The sequence below is a fragment of the Osmerus eperlanus genome, chromosome 2, assembly GCF_963692335.1.
Source record: "Osmerus eperlanus chromosome 2, fOsmEpe2.1, whole genome shotgun sequence".
Taxonomy (NCBI): Eukaryota; Metazoa; Chordata; class Actinopteri; order Osmeriformes; family Osmeridae; genus Osmerus; species Osmerus eperlanus.
Genome location: NC_085019.1, coordinates 5,550,909 through 5,573,429, shown reverse-complemented (window position 1 = coordinate 5,573,429; position 22,521 = coordinate 5,550,909). Strand labels below are relative to the sequence as shown.

Sequence of the window (22,521 nt, the reverse complement as noted above, 5' to 3'; positions counted from 1 at the left end):
TGCAGAAATGGCCTGAGTCAGAATCAAACTCAGGCCGCTGCATCATGGTCTCAGCCTGTATGGTAAACACAGCCCCAAATAATGATGTGAAATGTTAAAAAGTTTGCACAAATGTTTTCCTCATTGCTAAAACCTAGATATAGTAAATTGAAAGGTGGACCGTACTAGATAAATTGTACAAACTCACAAATGACAAATTCACACAATAACACCATCATAAGTAGAATAATTTATTGCAGATCTTGAATTATCTCTCTGTTCGTAATTTAGTATAATTACAAGTTTAAAAGCGGATGGCATTTACAGAGCGTAGAAACATCCAGAAAACACTGCACTAAGTCCTCTTTAATAGCATCAGTCTTAACATCGGGGCAAATATTTACAAGGAAAGCAAGGTTGGGAATGCTGACTAGATAAATAAAAAGAAAGAAGGAAGAAAAGAGGAGTATTGCTTTCCTGACACTTAACTGCTGTATGGAATATCAAAAACAAGATCCAGTTGAAGGATCGTGTCCTGCTCATAACCCCAACACAGGTACCGAGGGAGGAAGAGAAGTTAAGGAAGAAAAAAGGAGAACGGGAATGGGACAGGCCAAGAGAAAGCAAGATGGGGAGAAAGAGGGTATACACCAATATCTCAGTGTGTGCTTAGCTCTAAAGGGCTCTTTACACCAACAACCTCATAATCCTCATTTTCACCATCACCATCAGAAAACGTGTCCTCCTCCAGTAACTACACTCTGGTTGGAGAGGTGTTCTGTCCATTACATTCAGCTCTCTCCCCATTGGTTAGCTCTTTAGATTATTGCAGTAGTAAAGCTTCATTAGACAGGCCGGAAGCTGACTCCAGACCATCTCCATCCTGGCCCCTATCAGATTAGAGTTAAGATGGGTGGTAGGCAATCAGATCCTGGATCTGAACCAGTGGGATACATTCAGGTCCGTTGTGTTGTGTGAGAAAGAGAAACGTGGCCGATGTGAGCAAGGTCCAAAAGCTGGTGGATGTACTCTGGCAGAAACACCCCTGCTGCCGCAGAAACACTTCTCTGTAGCAGAAACACCCCATCTGCAGCAGAAACACCCTGCCACACAGTCAGACACGCAGCCAAGCAGGACTACTCCCAGGTGCGGGACTGGTGTTGGTACAGAGCTACCAGGACACATCATCCTTGGTAATGAGATGAATGCTCACTATTTAGATCATAATCTGTTCCCAACAAGCACACACACACACACACACACACACACACACACACACACACACACACACACACACACACACACACACACACACACACACACACACACACACACACACACACACACACACACACACACACACACACACACACACACACACACACACACACACACACACACACACACACACACACACACACACACACACACAGATTGGCAGTATGTGCTAGGCATCAAAGCAGTGGCCAGGGACAGTGTGTAATCCAAGTAGGGAGGCTAGTTTAGCTGACTGTTTGTGTTTTGGCAGTCTAAAACATAGGTCCAGACCACGTCACCTCTAAGGACAGAGGAACTGAACAAACTGAACTGACGTCCTCGGGTCATGTGATAATAGTCAAGGATGAACTGCATCTAGATCAACAGAACGGATTGAAATAGCAGACCTTTAAAAGTGCATTCCAACTTTAGGCTGTGTTACACCACCACAAACAAGACTAGTGACCAATGAAGACTACTGAATACAAGTTTAATCGGCCCCTGTGTATGCACACACAGCGCCACAGAATTGTCCCTCTGTAATGAATGGTGTAATGAGTAGAGTCTTTCTTCATGTGCGAATACAGTGTGAAAACATTGATCCTGCAGAATTCATCACAACAACACTTGAGGACAACGCCACAACACTTACAGCCAAGCAGGTCAATCACTTCGGAGCCGAGATTTCTTCTCGCTCCACTGTGTGTGTGTGTGTGGGTGTGTCAGCGAAACAGGATTAGGTGTCGTTAGCTAACTAGTCGACCTCCTGCGAGTGTGTGTCTGAATGATCAGGGGGCGTGTCCGGATCCTCCCCCTCCTCTCCAGGCTGCAGATCTGACCCGGGGAGATTGTCCATCTCTGGCTTCTCCCCCCGGGCCGGAGAAAGGGGCGTGTCCCCCTCGGCATCCTGGTCCTCCGGCTCGGTGGGCGTGGCCTGTTCCGCTGCTGCCTCTTCTTCGAGGGTGGGGTCCGTGTCCGCTGCTACCTCTTCCTCTTTTACCCTCGCCTCCTCTTCTTCCTCCTCCTCCTCCTCTTCAGGGATGGAAACCCCAGGGCCCTGCAGTGAGGTGTGCGCGGTGCACGGGAGCAGGTGGGAGGGGTCGGCGGGAGGAAGCAGGGTGAGAGACTCCACGCTGAGCTGGTCGGCGCGGGCGTCCGTGAGCAGGGAGATGGTGGGCTGGGCTGCGGGGGTGAGGCTGGGTGCCAGCGCCATGGAGGGGCCTGGGGGAGAGACGGGGACAGCACAACCGCTTAGCTCCTCACCCTCCCCACCGGAGGAGGAGGGCGGGGTGTGCTCCAGAAATGGCCCATCATCTGGGGAGAGCAGAGGAGGAGAGGGTTAAATCCCGGTGCATATCTAGTCTGCCAGCGGCGAGCAGTAACTAAGCACCGATATCTGCTTACTGCAGCTGTGCTAGATGCCATCAGAAGTTGGGACACACCCAGCTACAGGGCTATTGTAAGCTCTATAGACTAGATCTAGGCTAGCATAATAATGGTCCACCAGCAGGCATGGGGCCAGGTAGGGGGATGAGTAGAGGGGCATGTAGAGGGGCCAGGTGGAGGGGCATGTAGAGGGGCCAGGTAAGGGGGCAGACAGAGGGCCAGGTAAGGGGGCAGACAGGGGGCCAGGTAAGGGGGCAGACAGGGGGCCAGGTAAGGGGGCAGACAGGGGGCGAGGCATGGAGAGGTCTGAGTAGGCATCCAGAACTCACAAAGACAAGGAGACCCCATGGTGGAACAGAGAGAGCAGATTCATATTCCAACACAACACATTTAAATTTGTATTACAGACCTCCAGTCTTCAAACATACAGTACATAGGTACACTACCGTTCAAAAGTTTGGGGTCACCCAGACAATTTCGTGTTTTCCATGAAAACTCACACTTTTATTTATCAAATAACTTTCAAAATGAATAGAAAATATAGTCAAGACATTTACAAGGTTAATTATTATTATTAGAAATAATAATTTGTATTTGAAATATAAATGTTGTTCTTCAAACTTTGCTTTCGTCAAATAATGCTCCATTTGCAGCAATTACAACATTGCAGACTAATCCTTCTAATCATCCATTAGTCTTCTAAGGCAATTAGCAAACACAATGTGGCTCAAGGCAAGGCAAAGGCTCAAGACGCACTTGTTCCGGGAGTACAACGGTACTTAGGAATGGTTCGCTTGACCCGATGTTAGTTTCCTCAAGGATCACAATGACTCTTGCTTAGAGACTTGTTGCTCTTGTGGTTAGTGGTAACTGACTTAAATTTTTGTACTCACTGTGATATATTGTTTTATTATTGTTGCTTGCTTTTTTTTCCACAGGTACACTTGCACTTATAGCAGTTCATGTTGTTTAATTGTAACTTGTTTAACTACATGCTCTTATGGTTCTTCCCTTTGGCACTTATTTTGGTTGTTCACAATGTGTGCTTCATGTTTTGGCTACTCGCAATGTTTTGTGGCTATCTCGTTGTTATGATCAGTGACCTATGCACTTTGTAAAGCTCTCTCTTGGAAGTCGCTTTGGATAAAAGCGTCTGCTAAATGAATAAATGTAAATGTACCATTCGAACACATACAGTAATAGTTGCTGGAAATGGGCCTCTATACACCTATGTAGATATTTCATTAAAAACCATACGTTTCCACCTAGAATAGTCATTTACCACATTAACAACTGTCTTAACTGACTGCCTCCCCACCTTCAAGAAAAGGCTCAAGACGCACTTGTTCCGGGAGTACAACGGCACTTAGGAATGCTTGGCTGGACCTGATGTTAGTTTCCTCCAGGATCACAATGACTCGTATTGAGAGACTTGTTGCTCTTGTTGGTTAGTTGTAACGGTTTCAAATTCTTGTACTCGCTGTGAAATATTTTTACTGTTGATTGTTTTTTCTACAGGTACACTTCAATTGTAACTTGTTTAACTGCATGCTCTTATGGTTCTTCCCTTTGGCACTTATTTGGTTTTCCACAATGTATGCTTCATGTTTTGGCTGCTCGCAATGTTTGGGGCTATCTCGTTGTTATGATCAGTGACCTATGCTCTTTTGTAAAGCTCTCTTGGAAGTCGCTTTGGATAAAAGCGTCTGCTAAATGCATAAATGTAATGTAATGTAATGTAAATGTAACAATGTATAGTGTATTTCTGATTAATTTAACGTTATCTTCATTGAAAAAAAACAGTGCTTTTCTTTGAAAAATGTGACCCCAAACTTTTGAACGGTAGTGTATGTCGCTTCAGACATCCTGTCTTAGAGTGGGTACTCCTAATACTTGATACAACAGTCCAGGTAGAACCGGTTGACAAATAGAGGCATTGTTTTGTGTCCTCTTAAAATAAAATGCTTTAAGGCAAATAGCTGAGACAGAGTATCTGTTTGTATCTGATAGTGTGTGTGTGTGCAGTTTGTGAAGCTGGGATTATAGGGGTGTGCGTGTAACTGGAACACTGAGGAACAGGGTTTCCCCCCTACCATGGCTTACTGCCACGTTGAGCCTGTTTAGAGTCTGTATGTGCTGGCAGGGGGATTAGTGTGTGTTACCTGTGGGGCTCTGGGCTGAGGAGGGTATGTGTGTGTGTGTGTGTGTTACCTGTGGGGCTCTGGGCTGAGGAGGGTATGTGTGTGTGTGTGTGTGTTACCTGTGGGGCTCTGGGCTGAGGAGTGTATGTGTGTGTGTGTGTGTGTGTGTTACCTGTGGGGCTCTGGGCTGAGGAGGGTATGTGTGTGTGTGTGTGTGTTACCTGTGGGGCTCTGGGCTGAGGAGGGTATGTGTGTGTGTGTGTGTTACCTGTGGGGCTCTGGGCTGAGGAGGGCATGTGTGTGTGTGTGTGTTACCTGTGGGGCTCTGGGCTGAGGAGGGCATGTGTGTGTGTGTGTGTTACCTGTGGGGCTCTGGGCTGAGGAGGGCATGTGTGTGTGTGTGTGTTACCTGTGGGGCTCTGGGCTGAGGAGGGCATGTGTGTGTGTGTTACCTGCGGGGCTGTGGGCTGATATAGTGCTGGCAGTGACAGAATCACAGCGTCCTGTGCTGCCACTCCCGCTGGAGGGGGGGGAGGGGGATGACAGGGGAGACGGGCTGTGCTGGGACACGCAGTGGGCCACTGCGAAACCTGAGACATGCAAACACACACACACAGAGAGTTGATACATTATTCAGGCATGCAAACAGGTCAGGGGTAAAAAAAAAGTTCACTAGTGCACTTAGAGAGGAAAATTAAGAGGCTAAATCAATGTAGAAAAACCTCTCCCCACTCTGCCCCTGATTGGCTGTGAGGTTTAGGCATTAGGAGTGACGATTGGTTCCAGAGCCAGTTGTAAAGTCAGGTGAAATGCTGTGTTGGCATTACACCAATGCCAACCCCCCCCCCCCCCAAAGAAAATAATATATATTTTCTCATCGGATCTGAACAAATCACATAGGTGACCCCATTTTGGTTTCAAAAAGGTGAGTCTCACCTCAAGGTGAGGAGTTTGCATGCCTGATTACTAAGAACAGCTCATCTGATCTACACCACAAAAGTCAAAGTTAAATGTGCACGTGTGTGTGCTTCTGAAAAACATTGAAAACCTTCCTTTCTCTGTAACAAGAGTGCATGCTGTGGGAAGAGGCTGTCATATACCCAAGGTGGTTTGTGAACACATCATCTAGCATGCAGCTATGGCAAAGTAAGACATGTGTGTGTGCGCGCGTGTGTGTGCGCGTGTGTGTGTTAGGGAGAGATTCTAAGGAAATTTCATTATCTGAAATGAGGAAGTGATAACCAAAACAAATTGGTTTCCTACGTGGAGAAATTCATGTGAAGAGCATTGGCTATTCCTCTTCATCTTCCCCCGGCACATTGAGTGTGCTGGCCTTTGCGTCTCCATGTCGACTGTACGTCACAAACTCCCTTTCGCTTATGTTGAAACTGAATTATGGACAAGGAACAAGGTTGGAGTTTTAATGGAACCCTGTCCCACACTGAGAACCAGGCTTTTACCATGGTACCGTGTCTCACTAAGAACCAGGCTTTTACCATAGAATCCTGTCCCGCTGAGAACCAGGGTTTAACCATGATACCGTGTCTCACTAAGAACCAGGCTTTTACCATAGAATCCTGTCCCACTGAGAAGCATGGTTTCTCCTGTCATGGCTTACTGCCACGTGGAGTCTCTTCCGAGAGTGGCTGCCAACAGCATAACTTTAGATCCATGTAGGCCTGTTACATCATGTGACATCAAAATACCTCCGTTACAACCCGGAATCTATTTAAAAAGCGGGAACATGTGAACAGGTTTTCCAACGGCCGGTGTTGCCACAGTCACAATCAGGCCTTCTCAGGGCTGTTTGTTCTTACATTTCATTTCGTCCTTTAGTCATTTTATCCTGCATTTTATCCTGCTGTGTACCCTGCTGATGTGTCCAGTGACCCGAATGCTGCACAGGGGGGTTCGTTGCGTCTCCACCACTCGTCCCGAGGGTCCCTTCTGTACACGGACCTGACAACGTGGGTCCAATTACGCGTTTCCAAGAACAATGGTTTACGCCCGCGTCCAACAACACAGGCATGGGAGCACTGGAGGAGCAATTCCCACCAGGAAACGCACCTGAGTCACACCCGTATTAGAGGGGTGGGCGGGACTGTCTGTTCAAACTGTCGTGGGTGCGGCCATTGTCGTGCAGCCAATCTATTCAGGATGTATAATCCCTGTACATTTAGTCATTTAGCAGACGCTCTTATCCAGAGCGCTGTACATACACCGCTACGTAAGAGGGCCCTAGTCCCACTGGAGGATCGCGTGAGAACAACAGCCAGCGCCGTCATTAGCGCTGGGCGTGCGGCAGACTCGGTTATCTCTCACACACCAGTCTCCTGGGTACCCCCTCCCCAGAGGGGAATGTCTCTGACAGGCCTGGTTTGCAGGATTCCTAACCCCACAATCTGATCTGTGTCCCCCCTGTGTGTGTGTGTGTGTCCATGTGCGTGTGTTACCTGGGACTTTGTCAACGGAGGCGAAGACCGATCTCTGTGCCGTGGGGTCGTTGGGCGCTCGACGCGATTGGTCGTAGAAGCGGAAGGGGAGGCCGCCGGCGGTGGCGTTTGCCGTCTGGCCGAAACCCAGGACGTCGGACGCGGAGGGCTGCACGGGCAGGTCCAGCAGCGCTGCGCACAAACACGCATTTGACGCTCGCGTAATAAACCTGACCTACCTTCCTTCGGGGGTGTCTTTTTTTGGTTTACCCGTTCCATATATGTTTATCCACGTTCGGGGGGAAAAGAAATTCAAATAAAACAGCAAAAACTAACAAGGTTCCCACGTCTCACCTGCGATCCTCTGCATTTTCATGCGGCGTGCCTGGATGCGGCCCTTGGCGAGGCGCTGCTTGGCGATGATGCAGCGGATGTGGTCGGCGAAGATGAAGTTGGCCTGCAGGATGGGGAGGGGCTTGGCGTGGGGGTTGGAGCTGGGCTTGTGGATGATGATGTTCAACGCCCGACTGTCATCCTCCACGCCCGACACCTGCATGTCCTGGAGAGGGGGAAGAGGGGGGAGGAGGGGAACCGGAGGGGGGGGGGAGGAGGAGCGGGGGTGAGAATCCACGTTTAATAACGGTCACAGTAAACGGGAGTTGGAGCTTGAACAGTCCTCCTACAGGCACGCACACGGACCATCTCTCTCTCTCTCTCTCTCTCTCATCTCTCTCTCTCTCTCTCTCTCCTCTCTCTCTCTCTCTCTCTCTCTCTCTCTCTCTCTCTCTCTCTCTCTCTCTCTCTCTCTCTCTCTCTCTTCTCTCTCTCTCTCTCTCTCTCTCTCTCTCTCTCTCTCTCTCTCTCTCTCTCTCTCTCTCTCTCTCTCTCTCTCTCTCTCTCGCTCTCGCTCTCGCTCTCTCTCGCTCTCCTCTCGCTCTCTCTCGCTCTCTCTCGCTCTCTCTCGCTCTCTCCCACTGTGGCCGTCTCTCTCTCTTACTTGTAGCAAGCCAGCGAACTTCACCACTCCCCAGCCCAGGCGCTTGGTCTCGGGCTCCACCAGGCTCATCTGGTACACGTCCACAGCCAGGAAGCGCTGGCCTGACCCCCCTCCTTACTGACCACCATGCAGGCAATCAGGTCGCTGTTGTCTACACAACACAACCACAACATGATCATTACACAACCAAAACCGGTTTCAGATCATAAAAAAAGAGCAAACTTCCCACTGACATACATTATACAGTCTCTGTTTATTGTTGTTGCCGGGGACGAGGGGAACAACTGTGTTTTGAGAATATACACATTTGAAAACATCTACATTTACATTTAGTCATTTAGCAGACGCTCTTATCCAGAGCGACTTACAGTAAGTACAGGGACATTCTCTAAGTAGGGTGAAATGCCTTGCCCAAGGACACAACGTCATTTTGGCACGGCCAGGAATCGAACTGGCAACCTTCTGATTACTAGCCCGCTTCCCTAACCGCTCAGCCACCTGATCTTCCAATCTCGATTGTACCTGTGCATCTGTTTAAATGTCTAACCCCCCCCCCCCCCCCCCCCCAAAGCCTTTACAAGCCTCCCCCAACCACTCATTCACCCTATATCGTACCGACCACATCAACCACAACCACACAGACTGGTCCTGTTCTTAACCATAACCCAACTACAGGGCAACCTTGACAGTAGCAGGTGGTAGCCAAGGACACGAGAGGAGCAGCCGTGGGCTCCAGATGATCTGGACTCTAACCATCATCACCATCATCCTCATCACCATCATCGTCATCATCATCCTCACCATCATCATCATCATATCAAACACAGCAGTGTTCATGAGGGACAAGGAGATACAGATCCTACGCACATAACAGGATGACCTTTAGTCTATGGGTGTGTGTGTGTGTGTGTGTGTGTAGAGTGGCCTGGTTTCTGGTGTCAGTCCTTCTCTGCTGTGTTTCCTGAAGCCAGGTTCAGAGAAGGCACAGAATTAGAAGCAAACACACACTACCCACACACAAGTGAGAATGTGTGTGTGATGAAATGTAGGTGGGCAAGACCGTCTAGTTGAATCATCTCTTACTAAATGAGGGGGAATGAAACAAACACACACACGTATCAATTTCCCTGTTTCACACCGAAGCTCGTTGGAGTAACTAGCTAGCTATAGAAACGCAGCACACACCTGGTTTGAGCACTTAACTGGAACACACACTGTAAACCCACAAACACTGACATGAAAGGCCAGACGGATGATGTGCTTCTGTTTTATTATAAACCCCTATGATAAACCCCTATGATAAATAATCAACTTCTCATTTCTCAGACAGACAGACGGATGTGGACAGTCCCTCCTCCAACCACGCTCGCGCAATGTTTACTTCATCTCGTTTCAGGGACTATTGTTAGCCGTCACCAGGGCAACCATGGATGACACACAAACGCACACACGTACTGGAACGGGGCCCACAGGCGAGGGCAGTGGAAACGTTTCACTCATCTCGACACGACACCTTCTTCTTTCTAGAACAGATCAATCAGTGTGCGCGTCTTACTCAGGTCCAGGACGTCGTCGGTCTTGATGAGGTCTTCGGGGCGGGTGAGGGGCAGCTGGGTCTCGGGATCCCCCTGGAGCTGCAGGGAGAGCGCCCTCAGCATGAAGAACACACGGATGGCCTGTTGAGAGCACACACACACACACACACACACACACACACACACACACAGACCCATTCGAGTGGGAGGACAGAGGGGAGTGAGCGTGAGTACGTTAGTATGAATCGTTGTCGTGTACGGTGTGTGTACGGTGTGTGTGTGTGTGTGTACGGTGTGTGTGCTTGCGCGCGCTCGCTCGCTCACCCTTCGTGTTTTCTCCACGTCCCCACAGGGCAGCCTCTTGACAAAGTCGATGCCAGTCAGCGGGGTCCCAGTAGGGGGCAGCAGCACGGAGGCGTCCATCATGAGGTACTCCACATTCAGGGGCTTACTCTACCAGGACAACACACGCACGGGGTGCACGTTCATACTCAACAGTTAGGGACGCTTGCTATACCTGCAGTGTAGGAGTGTGTGAGTGTGTGTGTGTGCGCTAACCGTCATGCTCCTGTACTCGTCCTCAAACATGTCCAGAAAGATTTCCTCCCCCTACGAGACAGACAGGAAGACAGGAGGGGGGGGTACAGAGCATGAGGGGGTGTAACTGATGGAAGGATGACAATGGGGGGGGGGGGGGGTAAGCCCGCTGACATTAGCGGCGTAAGGCGCTCAACCTCGATGCGATCCTGCACGCGACCGGCTGAAACGGGATCACAGGACAGCGTGAGAACATCCTTTTCCTGGCTGCCGCCGCTCACACGAGCGGCAGGCTCGCCGCTGCATCGTTAGGCACGAGAATGTGAACACCGGCGCTCACGCAAGGCTTTCATTGGAGGACTGCAACAACCTTACGTCGCGTCCCACCGCCTAGCGTGGGAGTGTACAGAGGGGAATCATGCAGATGGTGCTGGGTGTGAAAATAAACACGCACGCATTGATGGTTATGCGCTCGTGCGATTGGATCGTTCGCTATTCGGTCGATGTATTGATACAGATCACTGGAATGTTACACGTCTAGCTAACATGTAGTCATCGCCACCTCCAGCAAAAGCCAAATTACACTAAAACTTGTTCCAATTCAACAGAAATATGCAAATGTATCAAAGATGAGAAATATCATGTGTGCGTGTGTGTGGACCCACACGCACCTTGTAGAAACGCCGTAGGAGATGCAGACTCTCTTCTCTTGCACCCTGAAACCAGAACAAACGTGGAAATCAGAATAATACATTTTGCATTTCTCTCACACACACGCTTGTATTGCTTTTCTTGTGGGGGGCTCACAATTCAGTCCCATTCAAAATCCTGCTTACCCTAACATTTAACCTTACCATAACCCATTTTTTTACATATAAACTTAACCTAACTCTAGCCCTTAACCCTAAAACTATCCATAACTCCTAACCATCCCTTAATATCATTCAAACCTTAACATTAATTCTAACTACAACCTCCATAAAATAGGACTTGAACTGAAAGCAAAGAAAATGTCATTTTCCTTGTCCCACTGTTCGTGTTGGGTATGACTGAGCCCTGAGAAGCACTGGTTTGATGTCACGCTTTCGGGAAGCATGGCCATGTTCTAAGCAGCCTGACATTCGAAGAATGCAAGCCCGGACCTAAACAACACGAGCTCCGCTCCAGACACACAGGAGTCAACCATGCGTGTCTGAAGAGGCACCCCTGCTTTGACTGTGGAGTAACACTGGGCAGGGTAGTCATACTTGAAACACCAGTAGGATAACTAGTTTTGCTGGAGGGGGGGGAGGGTCTGCTCACCTCCAGACAGGCGAGGTGAACGTCCTTGATGATGCAGTGAGAACCTGACAGGACGGACTGCTTCAGCAGCAGACAGCTCAGCTCTAGAGTGGCCAGACGCACCTTACCGTCTGCGCACACACACACACACACACACGTTGAGATTAGTATGTATAAGCACGAGTGTAGAGATTTGCTTAAAAACAGGTATAATGTGTGATACAGTGTGTGTGTGTGTGTGTGTGTGTGTTACCTGGCTGGGCGGCCTGGTTCATCACTCGTATGAGTCTCTCCACCAACACCAAGCTGTAGGAGCTTCTCTCCTGGTCAGGCACAGGCAACTGTAACCTCTCCAGAAGGTCCCGGTTTATACCTGGACACACACACACACACAGACACAGGGCCATAATGCACAGTTGGAAAGGGTTTCAGGCCCCTCTCTTTGTTCGTCCAAACGGAGTGCGAGCCGTGTGCCTGCGCGTCAGGAGAGAGAGAGAGGGAGACAGTGACAGAGAGGGAGACAGAGAGAAAGAGAGAGAAACAGAGAGAGAGTCCATACACACCTTTGCTGTGGGACACGGCGTAGAGCAGGCAGAGGACAAACAGAGCGTGGTAGTCATCGGTCGTACAGTCTAGAGCACTGTACACCATGTCCAGGAAGGGCCTACACACACACAATATCTGTTTAGGACACATCTTTGTTCGTGTGTGCGTGTACTGTACCTGCTCCTGTGTGTGTACCTGCTCCTGTGTGTGCGTGTGTGTACCTGCTCCTCTGCGTGTACCTGTTCCTGTGTGTGTGTGTACCTGTTCCTGTGTGTGTGCGTACCTGTTCCTGTGTGTGTGTGTGTGTGCGTACCTGTTCCTGTGTGTGTGTGTACCTGTTCCTGGGTGTGTGTGTGTACCTGTTCCTGTGTGTGCGTGTGTGTGTACCTGCTCCTCTGCGTGTACCTGTTCCTGTGTGTGTGTGTGTGTGTGTGCGTGTGTGTACCTGCTCCTCTGTGTGCGGGCAGCAGCTGCCGTCTTCTCCTCATCAGTGATGTTCTGCTCCGTCAGCTCAGAAAGCTTACACTTGTCCATCACCACCATCTCAATCTCTGCACACACACGATCCAAATTCACACTGAAACAACATCCCAACTGGCACCAAATGTATAGTTGGTGTATTGTTCATGCTGGGACACGTCTCAATAGTCTGCGGTAGTCCCCCCCCCGTCCCCCATCTCCTTGCCATCATCTATTCAGAACCCTCAGATCAGTCCTGGGAGAGGGAGGAGAGGAACCCTCCGCAGACTATCGAGATGAACCCAGTCTCACACACGCGCACACACACACACACACACGCACGCACAGGAGAGTGAGAGACAGGCGGAGAGGTGAGGAGCACATGAATGGAGTCACGGTGGAGACCTTGACAGTGGATTAAGCTGTCCCCATGGAGATTGTGACAGGGACAGCCGGTCACCATGGAGATTGGAGGAGTGAGGAGGTGTCACGGGGGAAGCGGCCCAGAGAAAGGCCCGGTCTCCAAACTGTCTGAACACACACACCCTTTCTGAGCACACACACACTGTTAATCTGTTTTCATTTCTTCCCACGCATTCACAGTCGATTGAATACGGCTGACAGTATAAGGGACACATTGTCCACCGAACACGCAAGAGCGTTTGTGTGTGCACGCGTCTCTCAGCCAGTTTGGAGGGCGGGGCCGATGCCAGGGCTGCTGGGTAAAAAAAATAAGTGGGTGATGGGGCGGTTTGGATTATGGATACACTCCAGCGTGACACACAAACGCACACCCTCCTCTTACGCAACACACTCCCACTCACCTTCTGTCTCCCCACTCGTCCTGCCTCCCTTAGAGCACCCGCCCTCACTACCTTTACTCTTCTCCCTCTCCCGCTCCCCGCCGTCCTCCCAGCCCTCCTCTCCTCCCCCCGGCCTGTCGTCCTCCTCCTCCTCGCCCAGGTTCTTGTAGTTGGGCCGTTTCTGCGCTCGCTTGTGCCCCCGGTGGCGAGACATCTCCAGCGAGCGCTCCAGAGACTCGGGCGGTTTGGTGAAGCGACGCACGCCAACACTGTTCTGGAGAGAGTGAAAGAAAAGCCCGTGCGACACACAGAATGAAACCGAAGGCCTAGAACTAGATTCTTGGAAGGAATGAAGGCCCCTTCTCGAATCAGTCCAGTCTTGAGATAGGACTGTGTAATGTTCTACTGCAAATGGTTATACTTAAAACGTCAGTACCTGTGTTAAACTGAAACTAAAAGTGATCCCAGACTATGTCTCTTCATGATAAGCAGTCTGAATGTAGTGAACTACTTCTTCAAAGTAACTTTAGTCAAAATATTTTTCTCTAAAGAGTAGCTTTGAGTCTTCTATTTGTTGTAATAGAGTTTAACAGTTAACACAATTTTCATATTAACTTTCCCCAACCCTGTGATAGTGTGTGTCTGTCATTTGGAATTTAATAGGAATGATTAATGAATTCTTATTTCCTTTATGAGAAGTGACTGCCATAAAACACACACAATCTCTTCATTCATTCCCTGTACTTCCTTCTGAGTACTCAGCATTCAGAGTGGGGAACTCTCTGAACACTTCAAAGTAAAGGTCCATTGTCCTTCTGTCAACCACAGCGACAACAATGACAGATCCTTGATAAAACTACAAGCCAAAAAAAGACTCGCGTGGGCACGCGTGGGCACGCATGGGTGCACACACACACACCTGACTGAAACTGTAGTTGTGACCCGCTTATTCTGAACAGTGACAGGAAAAGCGCCGTTTCTCAGCAACGTCTCTCACTTCCCTCTAACGCCCCTGTGCATTATGGGAGCTGTATGCCGGGAGGGACAGATGCCGAGTGGCTGCGACGTAGGAAAGGCCGTCGCTGTGCCTTGAGAAAAGCACGCCGAGAGCCCCGTCTGCACGGCGCCCGCACATGCACCGTTTCAGCGTGTGTGTGTGCGCGCGCGTGCTTGCGTGGCATGCGGTGTACCCGTTTGCGCCAGTGGGAGTCAGTGCACCTGGTTGCCGGCTGCAGAAAGATCTCTGGTTAACCGCTTACCCTGCCGTGCTTTGACGTGATGAGAAATGAATGGAGGTCAGAGGACAGACGCCTCGGTGCGCACGCTTTGAAGTCAAAACTGTTATTTGCAAACGCCACGTGCGTGACTATCGAGAGGCACGCCTGCAAACGCGCGCGCGCACACGCAAAGAGCTTCCAGGAAGGGAATCGGGGTTAGAAGATACACCTCTGTGTTCCATACGACCTCGTTTTCTCCCACATCATCATCAAGCAGGAAGTGCCCTTTGACCTGGTGTCCCAACAGTAAAAACAGAACCCACACCCACTTTGTTTACTCTCTCTCCCTCAGTGTGTGTGTGTGTGTGTGTGTGTGTATATTTTACGCTGCACCACATTCACACTGTGAACTACTACCCAGAAGCCTTCAGTACAGAAGCCTGCAGGGAGATCGGATCTGGGCTGTCGAGTGCTGAGAAAAACCACAAGGATGTCTGCTTCTCCGAAAAACACTACCACCCATACCTGACCCACACAGCTGCTCTGCTACTGGTGTGGCGCGCGCGTGTGTGCGCGTGGGGGAGCGGGATGACATGGTCTAGTATGCAACCCTGTTTTCCACCCACGCACATCTGACAGACATAGCTACTACTCTCGTCCCGTCGGACAGACACACGTGTGTGTGTGTGTGTGCGTGTGTGTGTGTGTGCGTGTCTCACCATGCTCTTTTGTGTGTTCGGTCCACTCTGTGAGGAGAAGACTGACAGATCTCCGTTGAGGATGACATCTGCCAGGGAGTGGACCAGAGGCTGGTAGTGGATGATCAGGAACACCTGGAACACACACACACAACACCACACACACACACTGTATGAAGGCTGAGACAGACTAAAGAATCTGCAGGTGTGAATCCAGGTGTGTGTGTGTGTGTGTGTGTGTAGCAGCCTACCTGAGAGAGCAGGTTGAGGGACACTTGGGGGTTGATCTTCCTGTCGTCTGACTGAAACACACACATACACACACACACACATCAGGGGATGTTTGGCTACCCACCATCCACACACACACAGCATCGACCCGCAGCCTTCACACACTAACACAAACACGCACTCCCACACACGTACCGTCCATCCACACACAGATGCACAGACAGACAGACACACAGACAGAGACACACACTTACATACAGACAGACAGACAGGCACACACACACACACACAGAGCGCCGCATACCGTCCCGGGGCTAACCAGTGAGTAGACGTAGAGGGGCAGGAAGAGGCGGTTGAGCAGGTGGTCGGTCAGGACGTCGTTGAGGAACTCACAGTTGATGGTGAGGATGTCGTTGAGGTAGTGGAGGTGATCCAGGTGCTCTGCCACCAGATCACTCAGCCTCCCTCTGTTCCTGTGTCTAGATGGGGGGGTGGGAGGGGGAGGGGGGATGTGAAGGGAAGAAGAGTATACGTTTGCTTTGTCATGGATTGTAGCAGAAACAGCCGGGGTAAGTCGACCTGCGGTAAGACAAAACTAGACTACGTCTGACACCTAGTGGCCACAGGGGGGAATGACTGGTGTAAACTTGCACACAAAAACATTTCTGACGAGTAACCTAAAGACTGCCAAAAGACAGCCAGCCAGAGTCAGTAAAACAGCCAACCAGCCCCCCAGAGGTACAGCCAGCCAGCGCTCTTACTCTTCGTCTGTCTGGACACACTTGTCCAGCTCGATCACGTGGCTGCCGATGAACCAGACCAGGTTACTGAAGTAGGGCACCGCCGTCTTGTCCCGGATGTAGTGCAGCATGTGCTGGTTGTCCACTGGGGTCAGGGGGGAGAGGCCGTGTTACCATGGTTACACATACACACAGACACAGTCACACACACACACAGACAAGATCACTCTCAATACCACACATTCCAGTCTACGATTTAAATAAATGATCAAAATGTGAAGCCCGTTCAAGCTATTTAACAAGAATAATACCGATTATTTAAAAGACTGTGTGGGAAGTATCTCATCAGGCTAAAGACTCAAACCACAAAATCAATCCATAAAAAAAAACATGTAAGTAAACTGTTCTATGCATTGCTCCCTCGTTCCAGTGTTGCATTATTGATGTTGTAGCCTAACACAGGTTAGAGAGAGAGGGAGTCAGGCAGCAGAGTGGGGCCTTAGTGGGAGTAGGGCAAAGAAGCTAGCTCCAGGCTAACAGCTAGCTCAGGTGGTTGCGAGAGAGAGAGAGAGAGAGAGAGAGAGAGAGAGAGAGAGAGAGAGAGAGAGAGAGAGAGAGAGAGAGAGAGAGAGAGAGAGAGAGAGAGAGAGAGAGGGGTTGTGGCTGGGTTACCACAACAGGACAGTTGGCTCTATAGGGGACAGGAAACCCAGGGCTTGTCAGTTCAGGATGTGTCACAGTTCTATTATTGCACTGGCGTCCTTGTTTCCTTCCTGTTTACTTTAACCAAATCCACAACAACACTTTGTTGCAGCTCAAGGGTTGGGCAGGAGGTGTGTTAGTACGTGTGCCACTGAGTAAGGAACGTCTGTGTGCGTGTCAGGAACAGGTCAGGTGTGGCGTCAGGAAGGCTACAGTTGCCTCCCTGACAGCAGGAACAGAACGCTCAGATGCAGGCATTCCAATGGACAAGATGTCAGATACAAGTTGGATCATGAGTCAGGATAGAACTATGTCACGAGAACATACGAAGGCATGCCAGGCTGTCTGCATGTAGGTGGGCAGCAAGAAATGCTAGACAAATCAAATGTAAATGAACGACAACACCGGTTTTGATATCCACCATTCTTAGGATATGCTACACACATCAAATAGAGCAGCTTAACCAATAATGGGAAGTGTGAATGGGACCAACTTACATGAGACTGTAGTTAGGCAGATGGGGAGCGCAGAGGGGGAGGGGGGGGGGTGGACGGGAGGAGGGAGAAAGACAGAGAAACGGAGGGACACGGGAAGAGAGAGAGAAGGAGAGAGAATAGGGTGAGGAGGGAGAGCAGAGGAGAAGGGAAGGGTTGGGGAGGAGGGAAGGGGAGAACAGACAAAGGGTTAATGTGAGTAAGGGACTGCTGTGGGTGGGGGGTGGCGGGGGTTGGGGGCTAGACCGCTTGAGGCATCTATACACACCCATGACCAACCCTGCACAGTAGCATACCCCACACACACACACACCTCAACAGTCAGGTCAACACACAGTACTAACAGACATCCATATGGCTAGCATCACAGAATGTTCAATAACCCCAAATAGTTTGATACATACACTCTCCTGCTCACATATGCAATGTTACATAAGCATCTTTAGTAAAGAGCAGGGAGTCACACTAACGTCCATGCGTGACACACATGCAGGGTAGGATGGACACACAGACAGACAGACAGAGACAGCTAGGAAGACAACCGTTCTCCTTAGGCCCCTGTCCTATGTGAAGATCGCTGGAATCCCGAGCAGCTAGAACGCGCGTTAGTCCCAGGAGAAGGCAGGTGGACAGACACCTGTGCACCTGCAGGCCCAAGCCCCCTGACCAGCCCTCGCCCCCAGCCCGTCACCCAACCCAGTCCCGAACCTGCACCCCCACCCAACCCCGTCTTGTCCAGACTCCCAGCTCCCCAGTCCCAGAGAGCCCCCCCCCCCGGCCAAACACCCATTGTGCACAAGCCAGCCTTACAGCAGAGGGCAAGAGGATCAAATCAAATCAAATCAAATTTATTTGTATAGCCCTTTTTACATGCAAGCATGTCACAGAGGGCTTCACATATGCCCATAGAACTGCCCCTCAAGGAGGAGAAAGAAGGAACGCTGGCAAAGCTGTGAGTTGGAGTGTTTGTTTGTTTGTTTGTGTGTGTCGTCAACAGCGTTACCTTGTTAGCCATGCTCATGCACCGTGGGCAGTTTAGGGTTAGAGCCGGCACCAGGAAGAAGGATAGGAGAAGCAGCAAAGAGAGGGCTCGTAGCCTCTACGGGGCATGTGTGTGGATCTGTGTGTGTGTGTGACACATACCTTTGTAGACGTTGAGTGTGATGGTGCGGACTGCGATGCGGACCATACTCTCTGGGTGGTTGAAAAACTTAATGGCTTCGGTGTACAGGGCAAAGTCATTAGTGTGCTGTGTGTGGGAGACAGAGAGGGGGCGCCGGTGAGCAGAGCACAGCACTGCGCCACACAACCACAGACAGAGAGAGAGAGAGAGAGAGAGAGAGAGAGAGAGAGAGAGAGAGAGAGAGAGAGAGAGAGAGAGAGAGAGAGAGAGAGAGAGAGAGAGAGAGAGGGAGAGAGAGAGAGAGAGAGAGAGAGAGAGAGAGAGAGAGAGAGAGAGAGCGTGGCTACTGGGGATAGACCCACTGGTGAAAACTAGTATTCTACTTCTAAGAGAAAACCTCAAGAGAACAATACTCTAATAAACAGCATTGAACTTGACAAGTTAAATACACTCACTAAGGTTAGATTGAGAATAGATACCTAGCCTCCGACTAGTTTCCAAATAGTCTCAAAACCACTTATATTTGTTCATTTAGTGTAAGGTCTATTTGTTTAATATCTACATTGTTGTAGTACTTTCCTGATACACTAGCATGGCGGTAGTGACTAGGCCTAGACTAGTTCACCTACTGTAGGCCTTCTAGAGCGAGTGAGTAGGCCTAGTTCACCTTTACAGAGCAGGTGAACAGTGAGAAGGTGGAGAAGCTCTACTCACCCAGTATACACTGAGACTAAGACTTCTCCAGTGCTAGCCTACACCTGCTCAGACTCATAGGTGAACAGCTGCTGGATTCTCTCATGCACGATGATGGGAACAGTGGAGGTTCTCAGCACTAGCTGAGACACTGGAGAACCACGCTGGGAACCCAGGACTGCTGCAGCCTCCCTGCATCACTGAACCAACCTTGTCTAAACCTGCTCCGCTCCTCTCCTCCCACACAGTGATGACCTAGGACGACACTTCTTGTGGCCCAACTACTGAAGTTTCTCTCTTTCAGAAAAAGACGACCAGGCTATCGCTTAGTGCTAAAGCTAACTGCTGACCAGACGGTGGTGGTCAACGACCACGGTCGATTTACAGTCCGATGTTAGCTGAAGATCTCTCTCTGAGCCATTTTGTCCCTCTAAGCAGGCACTTTCTCGTTCCCCGAGACCTCCAGCCAATCAGAGACAGTTCACAGGTCAGCCAGAGGTCACAGTGAACAAGAAATGACAGGTTGCTACCACCTACAGTACACCAATAACTTTCCCCCTTACACAGAAGCCAACAGCAGGCCTATGCTGCTGATAATACCAGCTGTGTTATTGTGATTGAGCACTGGCCTGAGGAACAAAGGAATTAACAGAGGTTCAACAAGGGAGGGGGAGTGGCTAGAACCAAGGTACCTGGACAGGAAGTCACAGTTTGACACAGGAAGTCTACACCACTAAAGCCAAAGACACTAGCAACAACGTATAAACAGGATGCTGTGTGGTTACCGTTCAACTGCACATTCATAATACCCGGGTGAAAGGAGGGATGGTGGGTAGGGTTATATAAAAGTCAAATACCATAGCTCAGAACAGAAGCCAAGGCTTAGAGGACACATGTATACAAAGTATAGCAAAGTACAGCACACTCAGCAACTTGAGCGGGGTTAAACAGTACAGAGTGTAATGCATAAAGTAACTTCACATTCCTGGCTTTTATTGTAAAGAGCTTCTCTATTCTACCTCCAACTTTGCTCTTCCCTCTACTACTCACTGTTTCTCATAAGTCCAAAATCTCTAACAAACCTTTTCACTGCATATATTGACTACTACACACATATATTTTTGGATTAAATAAACCACTCCTCTCTACCTCAGTTATTTCCATACCTCCTTCCCTGGTCTTACCTCATTGTAGAAGAAGTGGACCGTGTGGTTGTTGAGCTTGAGGGACAGGGTTTTCAGAAAGGAGATGTAGTAAGCCATGATCTCCTCGTCAGAGAAGTCAAACTTGTGAACGATGATGGAGTTGACATGGTTGTTAGACAGGAGGTAATCTAGAGGGTACATTGTGAAAAAAATAAGGACGCAATCGTACAAACGTACGGCCTCAGTCTAACAAAGTTAGGAGTTGTCTGAATAGTTGAGACAAAGTCATACTGTATAAATGGACCCTATTCTCCAGTTGGATAGAACCTTGTTGCTTTCCTGAACATACGGCCTCCTAGCCCAGGTCAGGGAAGCAGCGAGTGTTACTCACAGAGCGAAGTCTCATGGCTGATGTTTTCAAACAGGATGTTGAGCGTCTGCAGGAGCTGGACGCAGACGTAGCGCCCGGACTTCTGACGCAGGATGTTCAGGAAGAAGGCGAACATGTTCTTCTCCAGGAAGAAGCTTGAACGCAGAGAAGCAGACGTCCTGAACAACTGACAACGCTACGGGACTGATCAACATCCAAATCAATCCAACAAATGATTCAGTCAAATGTATCACCCAATGGAATATGGTTAGTGTGCCCATCTGTCGACAGACACAGGGGTCAACAGTCTGACTGGACCAGTGGTATTGAATCAGTAGACACACAAATGGCCCAAAAACTGGCCTCAGCACACATGACCAACTTTAATAAGTGAATTTAAGAAGAGAAGAAAAAGATTAAAGGCCTTACTCGAAAACAGAGCTGTCATTCTGGTCTCCCCATATGAGAATCTCAGTGATGGATCGAATGGTCTCCACCAAGAGGTTCCTGTTGCTGTCTGTCACTGTTGTGTTCTTTGTCAGGACATGGTACATATACCTGAAGGAGGAAGGGAGAGGAGGGAGAGAGGAGGAATAGAGTGACAACAAGCTCTTTTCTAGCCTTTAGTTTCAAACTTTCATCCAAAGCAATTTAGTACAGTATGTGTACTTTGCCTAAAGTAAGTGAATCAACCTTATACCCCTGTCTTACTAGTCACTCGAGCCTTGCACAAGACCATGACAGCAGCAGCGACAAATAATACTAATATATACATACTAATTCGCTATGTAGTATTGTTTACAATAATTACAGTGAACCACTGAGCTTTAACATTCCTCACAATCCTGAAATGTTTTAACTTTTTTAACTAAGCGTATGGCTGGACTGAAAAAGAATATTGTTTCTGCAAAAAGGTGTGCAGCCAACTGAAAGGTGTCAATCAGCTGTCAATAATAATGCAATTATCACAATCCTTGACAGGCTTAAGAACAACATACACAGCAGCATCTTCCGACAAGTCCTGGCAACTATCTAGGTTAGCTGGTACATACTGTAGAAGCTTGCTAGTCGTTACAGTTAGCTACTGTACTTGATGCACCGTTACTAGCAAATGCTGTATGACATACAGTAGCTAGCTAGCTAGCTAGGCTAGTAGCTACATGATCATGACTTCTGGATAAAAGCGGACATAGCTTGACTTGAAGCTAATAGCTTAATTACCAGTAAACAGCTTTGCTTTTACAGACGCTGTAGGTTAGCCGGATGGTCAGGAACGCTGACAACGTACACTGTGTACACACACAAGTAACAACGACAACGGACCAGCAACCTTCGCCATCATGCCAGCTACTTACTTCAAATGGTCCAACGAGTGAATGTTTTTAGACTTCCCCTGTCCTCCAACCCAGCTCCTTGATCGACCAAACATGGTTGCAGAGATGTGAATGCTTCCGACTGTCAGGTTGTTTTGCTGGTATCCCGATCAATCCATAGCATTAGCACCCGACTCCCCCGTACAACGATGATGTGTTGACTTGCAAGGTAGATAGCTAATGACGACGATAGCTGTTAGCTAAGGAACATTTGCTCGCTAAGTTAGGTAAATTACGTAACAGGTTTAAAGGATGTGTAGTTCGGGACTTGATGTTTTCTCGTTACTATAAGGGTGTACAATGTCATGCTACACCGTCTGAAAAAACTACAAGTCTCATTGCCCTTTCCGTTAAACGTTTAGAGAACGTCATGACGTATAAT

At 49.3% G+C, this 22,521-nt stretch overlaps 1 protein-coding gene across 1 annotated transcript; it reads right to left on the bottom strand.

The window, feature by feature from the left end:
- Positions 1 to 201: 201 nt before the first annotated feature.
- clec16a (C-type lectin domain containing 16A) lies at positions 202 to 22,467 on the bottom strand. The gene is given in 24 exon segments (XM_062448124.1): positions 202 to 2,550; positions 5,216 to 5,353; positions 7,217 to 7,387; positions 7,550 to 7,754; positions 8,193 to 8,293; positions 8,296 to 8,343; positions 9,748 to 9,868; positions 10,052 to 10,180; positions 10,286 to 10,336; positions 10,936 to 10,980; positions 11,567 to 11,676; positions 11,799 to 11,918; positions 12,109 to 12,209; positions 12,537 to 12,642; positions 13,375 to 13,627; positions 15,290 to 15,403; positions 15,520 to 15,570; positions 15,804 to 15,978; positions 16,261 to 16,384; positions 18,579 to 18,684; positions 20,436 to 20,584; positions 20,788 to 20,921; positions 21,196 to 21,324; positions 22,122 to 22,467. Coding segments are annotated over 24 exon segments (3,315 nt in total). The 5' UTR covers positions 22,196 to 22,467; the 3' UTR covers positions 202 to 1,990.
- Positions 22,468 to 22,521: the final 54 nt, after the last annotated feature.